The sequence below is a fragment of the Anoplophora glabripennis genome, unplaced genomic scaffold, assembly GCF_000390285.2.
Source record: "Anoplophora glabripennis isolate ALB-LARVAE unplaced genomic scaffold, Agla_2.0 scaffold59, whole genome shotgun sequence".
NCBI lineage: Eukaryota > Metazoa > Arthropoda > Insecta > Coleoptera > Cerambycidae > Anoplophora > Anoplophora glabripennis.
The window spans coordinates 1,106,672-1,120,896 of NW_019425991.1; the positions used below are offsets into that span (position 1 = coordinate 1,106,672).

The 14,225-nt window shown below is 33.1% G+C and overlaps 2 protein-coding genes across 3 annotated transcripts in view; one reads left to right on the forward strand and one right to left on the reverse strand.

Moving 5' to 3' along the window:
* The window catches only part of LOC108906367 (relaxin receptor 2), a 145,348-nt gene that overhangs the window by 12,109 nt on the left and 119,014 nt on the right, over window positions 1-14,225 (reverse strand). The window contains exons 11-12 of the mRNA XM_018709603.1: window positions 6,317-6,388; window positions 6,171-6,242 (exon numbers count right to left, since the gene is read on the reverse strand). Of these exons, the coding sequence (XP_018565119.1) occupies window positions 6,171-6,242; window positions 6,317-6,388 (144 nt within the window). The remainder of the gene's footprint in view (window positions 1-6,170; window positions 6,243-6,316; window positions 6,389-14,225) is intronic.
* Window positions 13,662-14,225, forward strand: part of LOC108906881 — a 60,465-nt gene continuing 59,901 nt past the window's right edge. Inside the window, exon 1 of one of the 2 annotated variants that reach the window (XM_018710321.2) lies at window positions 13,662-13,750. In XM_018710321.2, the coding sequence (XP_018565837.1) occupies window positions 13,693-13,750 (58 nt within the window). In that variant the 5' untranslated portion in view covers window positions 13,662-13,692. The remainder of the gene's footprint in view (window positions 13,751-14,225) is intronic. The other variant, XM_018710329.1, reaches the window with a different exon arrangement.

Here is a 14,225-nt window from a genome sequence, read left to right on the forward strand (position 1 = left end):
AAATATATTATTTTCAAGCGAATTTCGCTTATTTAACGGCAGGACTATGAATATTATCGTCATTTTCTTCGGACTCGCTGTCGTTCACTTCCCCCACCCTTCCGCCACGCCACGGCTCGCCGAAAAATCAAGCTACCCACTGACTTTTGACAATATTTCTGAATGCACTTAACATACTTCCACAAATAAAATATTTTTATCTGGGAAAGTACTAGGTTTTATCTGGAATAGTTCTCGGGTTGCCAGTTATCACAGTATTTTTTTGCCGCTACCAAACTAATTTGTTTAACAATCGGCCGTCAACTTTGACTATATCACGCGCGTGCGTCGTATATTTCATTTTGCAACTAAGGCTAAAAAATAAAAAAACTTTCCAGGTTGCAAATTTGAAATTAAAAAAAAATGATAGATTTCAATGTATTATTATGAAATCTACCATGAAAAAAATCAGTTCTATTGTGGAAGATCTTCGGGATCGTCCAGACTAATAATTAGGTAATTTGTTTATAAGGCCATAACTTGTAAACTATTCAACTTGCTGATTCCAGTTTTCGTGTGAGTTATTAGACAGTGATACGGAATGAGAGGATGCGATGCCAAAACGTTCTGGTAATAATAACGCAGTTTATAGATGTTTTATTCGAAAGTCATAAATAAACTTCTTCTGTTTATAACTTTTGATCTAATCAATATCTTTTGACCCTCGATGGCTAGTTTTGTAGGTCTTTTGAAGACGAAAATAAAGTACTTTACTGTTTTCTCGTGGAAATGAACGGAAAAAAGTTATAAGGGAAAAACGTGAATTTACCTAAAAATTATACAATTAACCATCCTGTAAATAATCTTCCTCCCATTTTTATGATTGTGGAAACTAATACTAATAATATAATACTAATACTAAATATTGTACATAATATTTATCATCTATAGTGATAAATTCAGCTTGCCGAAACAAAAAGTCGTGAAATGGTCATTTCCCAGATTTTTTTCATGTCCTATACTGTCGATTAATACTCTAGGTACACTCACACCGTGTACCAAATTTGTTTTTTTTTACTATTTTTGACATTAATTAAAAAAATTAAAACATTGCGGGGATTAGGCTTATAAATTTAGACACCCTGTAACTATTTTTGTAAAAAAATTAAAATGTTGAAACACCTCACTTTTAACAATCTTATTGTTCTAAGGGCAACGATGATAGTTTTTGATCAACTCACTTAGCGCGACATACAGGACAGGAAAGTACCGATGTTCTATCTGAAGTTACGTGAGAGCGATAAAGTAAGCCATAGAAATCCATGCGATAGAGAAGGATGGCTATAATGAAGGCTTCTCTTTGTCACCGCCCGTTTCGCCCTTCCACAAATAAGATCCACTTCTTATTTGTGGAAGGGCGAAATGGGCGTTGACGATTAGACGCCTTCATTATAGCCATCCTTGTCTATCACATGGATTTCTATGGCTTACTTTATCGCTCTCAAGTAACTTCTGATAGACCATCGGTACTTTCCTACACTGTAGAAATTCTGTGCGTTTTTGCAGCCAAACTAAATTACATGCATTAGATTTTATCGAATAAATAATAAATATGAACCGTCCTATAAAACCCACGTATTATACGACTGTTTTATTGCTAACACTATTACATAAAACCTAATTTATGTTTAGTAATATTTATTTAAACTTTCCAAAATATGAATTTGCATTTAATTTTAATTTAAAATAATATGGAGATTATGTGACATATAGTGATCAACGAACCCAACACGATTTCATTTAATACTTAGCGCGAAATAACTAATTAAATGTACAGAATTTAATTCAAATTGCCTGTATGAAACATTATCGTAAATATGTACATAAAAGATTAATTCCATGTGGATANCCCCCTTCCCTAGCCCACTGGCTCGCGATGCCCTTTAGACATGGGTTTAAAGCGATTGCATTTATGAAAGTATAATACAATTTGATATACATAGTATTATACTGTCATACGATTTTATTGCAGCCAAAAATATTCTAAAAAATATACTGAAATTATTGAAATGTTAATTTTAAAATGAAAAATTATATTAAAAATGCCATAGTTTGTCAAAATGCATAAGATTGTTATTTGCGCTTTCCTGTAAAGTATAAATATTTCATTGTTCGTACTCGTAGTTCGGTTTCAAAAACATACTTCATTGCAAAATTTACGATTTTATTTTATTATGCCAAATTGAATTACACAAACAATCACAAGTTGAATGTAATCCATTTCTAATTACTAATTTGTGTATGGCTTATTTAAAAATTTAAATGGAAAATTTTAAGCTAAATAATCGTTAATAAACAATTTGAAAAAAAAGGAAAAAATTCGATTTTTTAATTTTTTCTTACTTTTTTGCCTGTTTTTTTTTTAGTAAAGATAGGTATTGACATTGCTTCATAGAAAATGTAGATACATTTTCCTTCAATATAAGAGGTTGTAAAGTATTTTTGGATGAAAATTGACTGATATATGGCCGTTCAAACTTAATCAATTTTTCCATTTTCGTCGCGTTTACTTTATACGTTTTAATTCTCATTTTTTGGCAAAAAAAAAACAAGGATTCGTTCATGGATTTTCATCACATGATTTGTTGAAAGGGTCAATGAAAAAACTGCGGGGTGCTATTAAATTAGGGGGTTGAAATTGAAGATAGGGGAGAAAATGCACTATTGCAGTTTTTTAAATACTTATAGCACGAACAAAAAGTAAAATTTCGGAATAGTTCATAGGAAAAATTTTGTAGAGAATTAAATTTTCCATCGAAATGGCTTATCTAAAAAATTTAAAAGAAAAATTTTATGCAAAAAATCGGTAATAAACAATTTGAAAACAGCAAAAAAATTCGATTTTTTAATTTTTTTTACCCTTGCCTCTAGTTTTTTTTTTTGAGTAAAGATAGGTATAGGCATTGTTTCATAAAAAAAGTAGATAACATTTCCTTCAAAATAAGAGGCTGTAAAGTATTTTTGGATGAAAATTGACTGATATATGGCCGTTCAAACTTAATCAATTTTTCCATTTTCGTCGCGTTTACTTTATACGTTTTAATTCTCATTTTTTTGCAAAAAAAAAACAAGGATTCGTTCATGGATTTTCATCACATGATTTGTTGAAAGGGTCAATGAAAAAACTGCGGAATGCTATTAAATTAGAGGGTTGAAATTGAAGATAGGGGAGAAAATGCACTATTGCAGTTTTTTAAATACTTATAGCACGAACAAAAAGTAAAATTTCGGAATAGTTCATAGGAAAAATTTTGTAGAGAATTAAATTTTCCATCGAAATGGCTTATCTAAAAAATTTAAAAGAAAAATTTTATGCAAAAAATCGGTAATAAACAATTTGAAAACAGCAAAAAAATTCGATTTTTTAATTTTTTTTACTCTTGCCTCTAGTTTTTTTTTGAGTAAAGATAGGTATAGGCATTGTTTCATAAAAAAAGTAGATAAAATTTCCTTCAAAATAAGAGACTGTAAAGTATTTTTGGATGAAAATTGACTGATATGGCCGCTCAAACTTAGTTAATTTTTCGATTTTCGTCGCGTTTACCCATTATACGTTTTAATTCTCATTTTTTGCAAGAAAGAAGGATTCCTTCAAGGATTTTCATCACATGACTTGTTCAAAGGGTGTTTAAAAATGAAAATCCATTAAATTAGAAGGTTGAAATTAAAGATAGGGGTGAGAATGCACTTTTGCAATTTTTTAAATATAGCACGAAAACAAAGCAAAATATCGGAATAGTTCATAGGGAAAATTTTGTAGAGAATTGAATTTCCCATCGAAATGGCTTATTTAAAAAATTTAAAAGGAAAATTGTATGCAAAAAATCATTAATAATCAATTTAAAAAAGGAAAAAATAAGATTTTTTGATTTTTTTACTTTTTCTGACATTAATTAAAAACAAAAGCAAATCGATAAATAATTCGAGAATAATTCACAGAATTTGATTTCGCATTGCAAAAATAATATATCTCCATAATACGAAATTGGCTGCTTTTTTTTCGTAGTACGTAGACGATAAAAGTTTTTGACTTTGAGATCCCGAAATTAGAAATTTCAAGCTTCCATTTGCTTCATTTTATTGCCCCATGATAATTTTTCGCAAAGTTACAGCCTTTTGAAAATCACCTAAAATTAAAAAAAAAATGTATCATTTAATTTTTGTGACTAGTGCTTAAAACTGGAAAATGATGCGCTAGACAGAATCCTTTCAACTGAGGAATCGTTATTAAACAGTCTTTCTTTGCGGTTTACTACCCGCGCTTCTGGAATAAAAATGAGGCTTTAAAAGTAAAAAGTCGACTCGGCGGGACTTATCTCGTCAAAACTTACAGGGAATTTAGATTAGGAACGTCTCCGAANTTATCTACCGGAATCAGAATAAAATATACCTAACATTTAAAAATATTTCTAAAAAAAATTAATTCACAGTACCTATTTCTACCTATAATTTATTGAGATAAGGGTTTAAAGTGATTGCATTTATGAAAGTATAATACAATTTGATATACGTAGTATTACACTGTGGTACGATGTTATTGCAGCCAAAAATATTCAAAAAAATATGCTGAAATTATTAAAATGTTAATATTAAAATGAAAAATTATATTAAAAATGTCATAGTTGTGAAAATGCATAAGATTGTTATGTGCCCTGTGCTGCAAAGTATAAATATTTCCTTGTTCGTACTTTACAAATAAAAAAAGATTTCAAAAACATACTTCATTGGAAAATTTTCGATTTTATTTTATTATTATAAATTGAATTACACAAACAATCACAACTTGAATGTAATCCATTTCTAATGACTAATTTGTGTATCGAAACGTTTTCTTAAATTTCCCGCCACCTAACCTCATTCATACTCTATTGCGCTGTTGCCGTTACTCTTTCGCGTTTATTACTTGGCGGGAGACAAGTCAGAACTTTTTATGTTTGAAAATTTATTTCTCTGTGAAATGTGCGGTAACCTACTTTTTTCTTTCTCTTATTCTATTGATTTGAATTTTAGATGCAAAAAGAGTGCTATTAAATTAAAGGGTGGAAATTGGAGATAGGGGTGAAAATGCACCCCTTTCATTTTTTTAATTGTAGCTCGAAAACGGAGCAAAATTTCGATATAGTTCATAGGAAAAAGTATTTAGAGAATTGAATTTCCCACCGAAATGGCTTATTTAAAAAATTTAAAAGAAACATTTTATGCAAAAAATCGTTAATAAACAATTTGAAAACAGCAAAAAAAATCGATTTTTTTTTATTTTTTTTACTTTTTTGCCTCTAGTTTTTTTTTAGTAGATAGGCATTGCTTCATAAAAAAGTAGATAAAATTGTATGGTCGCTGAAATTAGTCAATTTTCGATTTTCGTCCCATTTACCCTTATACGTTTTAATTCTCATTTTTTGAAAAAAAAAAAGAAGGATTCGCTCAAGGATTTTCATCACATAACTTGTTCAAAGGGTGATTAAAAATGAAAAACCAAGGGTTCCATTAAATTAGAAGGTTGAAATCGAAGATAGGGGTGAAAATGCACTTTTGCAATTTTTTAAATATAGCTCGAAAACGAAGCAAAATATCGATATAGTTCATAGGAAAAATTTTGTAGAGAATTGAATTTCCCATCGAAATGGCTTATTTAAAAAATTTAAAAGGAACATTTTATGCAAAAAATCGTTAATAAACAATTTAAAAAAAGGGAAAAATAAGATTTTTTGATTTTTTTACTTTTTTTGACATTAATTGAAAACAAAAGCAAATCGATAAATAATATATCTAAATAATACGAAATTGGCTGTTTTTTTTTCGGAGCACGTAGACGATAAAAGTTTTTGATTTTGAGATCCCGAAATTAGAAATTTCAAGCTTCCATTTGCTTCATTTTATTGCCCTATGATAATTTTTCGCAAAGTTACAGCCTTTTGAAAATCACCTAAAATTAAAAAAAAATTATCGTTTCATTTTTGTGACTAGTGCTTAAAACTGGATAAATGATGCGCTAGGCAGATAATCCTTTCAACTGAGGAATCGTTATTAAACAGTCTTTCTTTGCGGTTTACTGCCTGCGCTTCTGGAATAAAAATGAGGCTTTAAAAGTAAAAAGTCGACTCGGCGGGACTTATCTCGTCAAAACTTACAGGGAATTTAGATTAGGAACGTCTCCGAACACCCCCAGCTCGATGATCCTAATAAAGTTGTCGTTCAGGGTCCTGTAATTGAAAACAGCAATCAGGAGCGGGATACGAAAAATCAGAAGCGGGATTCTCGTATTTGTTTTACTCACAGTGACTCCAGCGCTGTCAGATTGAGGAACGTTCCGTTCTTCAGCATCGTCAAGCGATTATTGGACAGGAACCTGAAAATAAACAGTTCAGTTTTAAGAATATTTACTTTATCTTCTCAAATACACCGCGGGGGTCACTCTCAGCACCTATCTCTACATAAATCATCGGCCCATTCAATTTTTTCGGGCGGGATGGCAATTTACGAGGTTAAATTTATTACAGCAGAGGGCGTTTATCCCTCTGGGGCTTCACACTCCTCCCCCACCCCGGCGGCGACTTCAAGTCGTTCAGGGTGTGGGAATATACCTTCATTAAAGCTAAGTGAAAGATCCTGCCGCATATACAATTTATCACCACGAAGTCTCTGAAATGTCTAAACAAAAAAAAAAACAGTTTAGTTCCTAACTAGTCCCGAACATCGTTCTTCCATCAACACTAAATAATTTGTTCAAGGACAAAAACCTCCAGTGCAAGGTATTCCTCTCGTTATGGGATTTAAAAAAAAAATTCTCTCTGAAGTTGTAGGAGGACGANAATAGGGGTGTACGAAGATTGCGCCGGTCGTAACGCCCAATGTTACGAGGCTCTGGTGGCATATCAAAGTAAGAAATACACTTCTTAAAAGGCATCTAAGACATAACTTTTTCTAGGGGGCGCCCTCACGTTGGTCCAAAGAAGATGTTGGCAGCCTCCGAAAGGCTCGAACGAGACGAATTTCTGTGATTCCTTCGACAATCCCGTCGGGGAGTTAGGAAAATGCATAACTTGCACCACCGATCTATGCAATACTGACAAGAAATTCTGGTTGTAGTCTGATACCGTTCATGTATAATAAATCAATCAGTTTGATCACTTGAAGCCGTTGACTTTTGTTTCAAATCAAATTTAATAAAGACGAATTTGCATATCACAACTAATTTTAATCGTGAATACAAATTGTTTTACTCTCTCAGATGATATAGATGGGGATAGGAAACCAGAAAGATAACTACTACATTTCACTGAATTATCTATTTTGGTTCTAAAATTATATTACAATGTCTTAATGTCGATTTTATCAAAGCCTTCACTGTCCCAGACCCGATGATGAACAAGAAGTACTTGGACGATTAGGATAAGCCTCGGCATTCCTACGACGAGCTTCAACGCCATTACCATTGACATGTCCCTTACAAAACGCATGTCCGTTATTCCTCCGTTGGTGTAGATGCAATAGCATTATTATACAGGTTGTTTATTAATTGAATGCCGATACTTAAGGGTGTGAATCCTTGGGTCATTTTAAAAAGAAAACTTAATATCAACATATGTCCTACACCTCTTAATTTTTGAGCTACAGGGTGTTACAGTTTTAAGAAATTATTTACTTTTTTATTATAATTTTCTTATCACTCCAGATATGTTTGTTTTAAAATCTTTGCCAATGACGTCCGTACGAGGTTTGAACTAAACATTTTTGAAGAAAAAAATGGTACGCCACTGCTTTTTCTAAAAACTAAAATTATTTTAAAAATTTCCATTTATTTTACAGCAAATTCGGTCCCTAGACTTACTCTCGTACGACGCACCATTTGCACGTAAAAAAATGAAATCCAAAAAAAGTTTTTTCTCCAAGTTCATTGAGACTGCTTGTGATATTTTGTTGCCATTTTGTAGACACCCACCATGCGTGGAAAAACTTTTTGTGGGGCAAAAATTAATTTTCTACTTTCACAAATGACGTTCACGTAGGCATAATATTAAATGTTTGGCTAGAAAAAACGGTAAGCTCATTAAATGCCCCCTTAAGGCAAATGAAATAAAAATTAGTAGTCTGGGTAAAGTGTCATAATGTATTTAATATGTATTTACAGTAGTTGTTGAAAGTGTCCTCCACCCACACGTATGCAAACATCTACTCTTCTTCGCATAGACTGATGTACATTTTCAAAAATTCCTGGGCTGTCTCTTATGGTTTGGCAGCATACTATTATACGATTTCGTAACTCTTCTTCGGTTTGAATCGGCACTGCGTACACTAAGCTTTTCAGATGACCCCAGAAAAAGTAAGTCTAAACTATTAAGGTCGGGAGATCTGGGCGGCCATAACTGCGTTCCTTCGCGGCCTATCCACCGATCGCGATAGTCGAGATTTAAAAATTCACGCACTCGTAAGCTAAAATGTGGAGGCACACCATCGCGCATTAGCCGCATCTGATTTCTTAATAAAAGAGGAAGGTCTTCAAGCATTGGCGGCAGATCTTCTTCAAGAAAGTGTAAATACGATTGTCCGTCTAATCTTCTTGGGAGAAAAAATGGGCCTATCAAATAACCGTCAATAATACCAGCCCAAACATTTATTGAAAACTGTTCTTGATGATTTGATTCAACAATTGCAAAAGGGTTTTCATCCGCCCACAAATGGTTATTATGGAAATTTCGTATTGANAAATATCTCTGAAGTTGGAGGAGGACGATCTGCCTTCCGATCAAATAAAATAAGCTGTAAATCCCAAATTAATTCTGCAGACGACAATTTCAGGGATTCCCCGCCCACTTTGGAGTATTTTTATGGCGCTCAAGCCACCAGTTTGAAAAGCAGGAAGTTTTATTAAATTGGGCGCCGTTATCGTCTGGATTGGGCCGTGTCTGGGCCCGAGACATAAAAATAATTAATAAGCACCAGATTACGACCCAAGCGAGATTAGTTTTGACGTCAGAGGCCCTGTTACAGCAACTACCACCCTTAAAACTAGATAGATCGAACGTAAAAGCAGAAGATTTGGATAGAAATGGAATTATTCCCCTCGCGTTTACTAATTGTCATATTCTTCTCAAAACGATTTGACCCGCTCCATTTCAGTCACCTGAGGCTCCATATTATCTGACTGATCCATTAAAACAGCATGATCCGACGTATTACTAGAACCTGGAGTGAAAGTGTCATTGTAAAGAATCCTGTTGGCTATTTCATTTTTGTTACTTAAACTGTCAACAACATAACTTTCTGCAATTGTGGCTGATGCCACCCACCATGTCTCTTGATTGCTAATACAGCAACTCCTGCATTAGCCAGTAACGTTGCCGATGTTCTTCGGAATGAATGGCCTGTATATGTTTCAGGGTGTTCTAGTTTAAAAAATTATGCAGTCTTATTAGAAATCATAGAAAGGGTATTCTTGCCGACTGGTTGGTTGTAACATCTACCTGCTTGATAACGCATAAAAAAGCGTGAAATCTGTCAAATTAATTGGTAACTGTGTCACATTCAGTTAGCTTTCTAGGAATTTCATTTGGAATTATTGTTATTTTTTTAACTTACATTTTTATTTTATATTATCGTTACTGTTGTTGTTGTACACCACTAATTAAATTTGTTACAATTTCATTAACATAAAAAATGAAATTACATTTACATTGTATGTGTTACAAGAGTTTTTGATTTTTTTACTTGAAAACGCTGAGTCGTACAGAAAAATCGAAAGGGAGCTTCTTTTTTCCGAATTAAATGAAGAATCCAAAACCGATTTTTATTTTATGAAAAAGCGGTGGCGTACCAGTTTCTTTTTTAGAATTATCCAATAACGTGCTAATACGGACGCCACTGGCAAAACTAAAAATTATGTTTTTCATTGCAAAACGTGCTCCCTCGATGGTAGTTAACGTTTACAAATTTTCATTGAAATATCTTTATAGTCTGTTTGGAAATGAAAGAGAGTAATAAAACCCCGAGATAAGAATCGGCCATGGGCGTGCTAATANATTGTAATATTCTTCTCAAAACGATTTGACCCGCTCCATTTCAGTCACCTGAGGCTCCATATTATCTGACTTATCCATTAAAACAGCATGATGCGACGTACTACTAGAACCTGGAATGAAAGTGTCATTGTAAAGAATCCTGTTGGCTATTCAATTTTCATTACTTAAATTGTTAGTAACATAACTTTCTGCAATTGTGGCTGATTTCCACCCTCCATGACTCTTGATTGCTACTACATCAACTCCTGTATTAGCCAGTAACGTTGCCGATGTTCTTCGGAATGAATGGCCTGTATATGTTTCAGGGTGTTCTAGTTTCAAAAATTATGCAGTCTTATTAGAAATCATAGAAAGGGTATTCTTGCCGACTGGTTGGTTGTAACATCTACCTGCTTGATAGCGCATAAAAAAGCGTGAAATCTGTCAAATTAATTGGTAACTGTGTCACATTTAGTTAGCTTTCTAGGAATTTCATTTTACTATCATTTTTTTTTAACTTACATATTTATATTATATATTTTCGTACTGTTGTTGTTGTACACCACTAATTAAATCTGTTACAATTTCATTAACATAAAAAATAAAAGAGGTGAGTTGATTTTTTTACTCGAAAACGCAGAGTCATACAGAAAAATCGAAAGAAAGCTTTTCCCTTCCAAATTGTATGTAGAATCCAAAACTGGTTTTTATTTTATGAAAAAGCAGTGACATAGCAATTTTTTCTTTAGAATACCCAGTAACGTGCTAGTAAGGACGCCACTGGCAAAACTAAAAATAATTTTTCATTGCAGAACGTGCTCCCTCGATGGTAGTTAACGTCTATGAAATTTCATTGAAATATGTTTAGCCGTTTGGCAACAATTAATAAATAAACTGAACCACCTTACATAATCATGCCATTACTGTAAAAAAAAGTTGCCACCACCATCACAGGCGGTGAAAACTGAAATATGACATATTTGAATGGCTATCTTGAAGTACTTATGGCTATCTTGAAGTACTGGTATCAGCATCCTCTTTCACTCATTTCAGTTCACTTCATTCGTATACACGCTTTTTCATAATATCACTAGAAAACTTGAAAACGAATACAAAAAAATACACTGTACCTATAACAAATACTGAAATAATTACCTTTTCAGAGGCAGTACTACGGCAGTCTAACTGAACGGAGGAGGCTAGCCCCCGTTGATTGAAAAAACAACGGCAAGTGCACAGGTACAACTTATCAGGATAATTTCTGTTGGCCAAATTAAAGTGAAGGTTAAAAAAAATAATTGTAAGTATATTATTTATTTGATTAAACAAAATGTCGAAATATTTTAAATTTACCTGACGACGTTTTTTCGGACATCCTGTATTATACTTCAGACCTTAAAAATATTTTACGTTCTCGTAAATTCTTTGTAGACCAATTGTTTTCCACTAAAAATGTACTGAAATTTTATTGGAATTTCTTGCAAGACGGGATCAACTTCCTATACATAAAATAGAAATTGCATTCAACTTTTTCCGCAATGCATAGTGACAGCGGCAACTGTTTTTCACGTAATTATAGAGTATAAATGATAAAGGAACAGTAATATATCAGTCCTTGGTTCTATTATCGCTTTGGCTTCAAACGATTGTAAGAAAACTGTCAATTAAAGCAATAGATAAAAATGTATGTACTAACCTACGCCGCTACTGATATATATTTTATTTATTTATATGTTACCGTTTATTTAGAATTTATGAACGTGTTACATACAAGTGTGGTACAAAATGTAGGCCCCAAAAATGAACAAAATCAAGAAATAATGTAATTAGTCCAGGAAAATAAGGGACAAATGAGCGAACTTTTTTACTCTGAGATTTTTTTATAGAACAGTATAGGTTTTTAGGGCAAAAAGCATGTGTCACGTAGCAACCACCAGCATTTTTTATCAAAAACTGCAAATATCTCAATGAACATGCATTTTTTCGAAAAAAAGTGTTCAAAATTAAATTTCCTACAAAATTGACCCTATGTAAAAATTTCGATTTTTCTAGTAGTTTTCCTGTATTTTTTTAAATGAAGTACAGATTTAGTGAAAATTAATATTTTGGAGTCCAAATAATAATCACTTCGCTTTTATATAACAGAAGTGAATTAGCGAAAGAAAAATTGCGGAAAATTCTTGGAAAATCTTATATAATTGTTCATCAAGTTGCGCAAAAATATACAGGGTGTTCCATTTAAAAAAAAAATTAAGATTGTTTAAAGTTGCCTAAATTCGGCATTAAATTTCTACTACCCTGTATGAAATTCAGTCATTTTGAAATTATGGCAGGGAAGCTTAGAGTTTTAGTTATGTCCACTATAAATTTTATCGCTCTATCTAGCTTTATTATTGTAAAATACACATCTTTTTGAATTAGGCAGTGCTTTTTTTGAAAAAAAAATCAAATATCAAAAACAGTTAAGTTTAAGAATAGGAAACCTTTCACCTAAAAATTGATGTAGAATCCAAAATTGCAACAATATACAAGGTTTTCCATTTAAAATAACGAAGATGACGTCAACTTCTGGTATAACCGGAAGCGTTAGGTGGACGCCATTCGGTAGCGAAAATTATGTGATTTTTCATGTTGGGTTGTCTTCCAAATAAATTTCTAATTTCCTCGCAATCTTCTGCAATCTGCTCTCATAGTTCTTGTAAGACGTTGGCTTTGTAAGGATGCCACTTTTGGGACTTCAGAGTTCTGTGATCCGAGGACTTCGACAAGTTGAAGTTGGCTGAGATAGATCTCATGGATCAGTAAAGATTTTCAGTAACGTTGAGCGATTCATTTTCGCTTACCGTTCTTCGACTTCCTAATCCAGGTAAATCATTTATACTTGCGGTTTCTTCAAGCTTTTTGGATACTTTACTTATTGTAGCTCCACTAATTCTCTGATCTGCATACTTATGGTGAAATAAGTCACATGCCTCCTGTTAACTACGGATTTTATCTCCGCATCCAATCACAATTAAAATTTGTATTTTCTTTTGAGAAAAAAAAAGCTTTAAAGTAAGTAGAAAAAGATTAATAAAGAGTAGGTACGTTTTTTAAAGTATAGAGGAGACTATGATTGTTTGAAATAGTCGTCAGTACGACACAAAAGACAGTTTTTTACATTAAAAAAAAAGTAAGTATGACCTTATATCGTTGAATTCGTGTCTAGAAGGGTTATCTGACTTTCAAATAATATTTAAAATGAAAAATAAGTCAACCACGTATCTGAATGTAAAAATTCTTGCTCTTTCAGAATCCGGAGATAATTGAACTGTTCGAGGTTATGTTTGTTTACCCTGGGGCAGCTTATTTTTTAATCTCATTGAGTATAATTAAACGCTATTTTAGGATGAAATTTTGGGAGTAGTGAGGCATATCCCCTAGGAATAACTTCGTTTATCCTAAAAGGGTAATTATAGCAGCAGACATTTTCCTCACCCTTTTCTATAGCAGCAGAAACATTTCGAAAACTTCGAAATTCGTTAGAAAAGCGAAGCAATATGCTTCCAAGTACAAGCCATTATCTTTTTACATAAATTTCGCGCAAATTACTGTCGAGGTAATGAGGCTATTTAATGTGACAGTTTTTAACATTTAATTTTATTATGGGATAGCAATGAAGTGGACAGTGTGTGCGCTGATGTTAATTGTCTGTGTCCTGGTCTGTCACAGGGGTAAGATTATCGATTTTTTATTTTGTTCCACGAATCCTACACTGGGAAAACTAGTTTGTTTGCATATTTGGACCATAGAAACTTTATCAAAAATATAAAAAGTAACGCTTTTACTTCAGTTCCTAGCGGGCAGCCGACCAGAGCACACGTGTTTTGTGAAAGTGTAGTGCAAGGAGCAAATTCTACCTGCCTTTATTAAGGCTACCTGGAAAGAATCCCTTTCTTTCCTTTTAATCACCGACCTAATCCCCGGCTTAAGCATAGACGCCGTCGGCATCTTTGTTACAGCACCTGTGCCGGGGTTATGCCCAGGTAAGTTTTTACTTATTTATCAGTTATTTGCATTACTTTAGAATACATTTCTTTAAAATTGCGACCCCCGACAAACAATATACCAGACAGACAAATACACCAAAAGACACGTACGCCCCCGTGAGGGGGCATCCCCACACGACTAACACTTACACACCTTCCC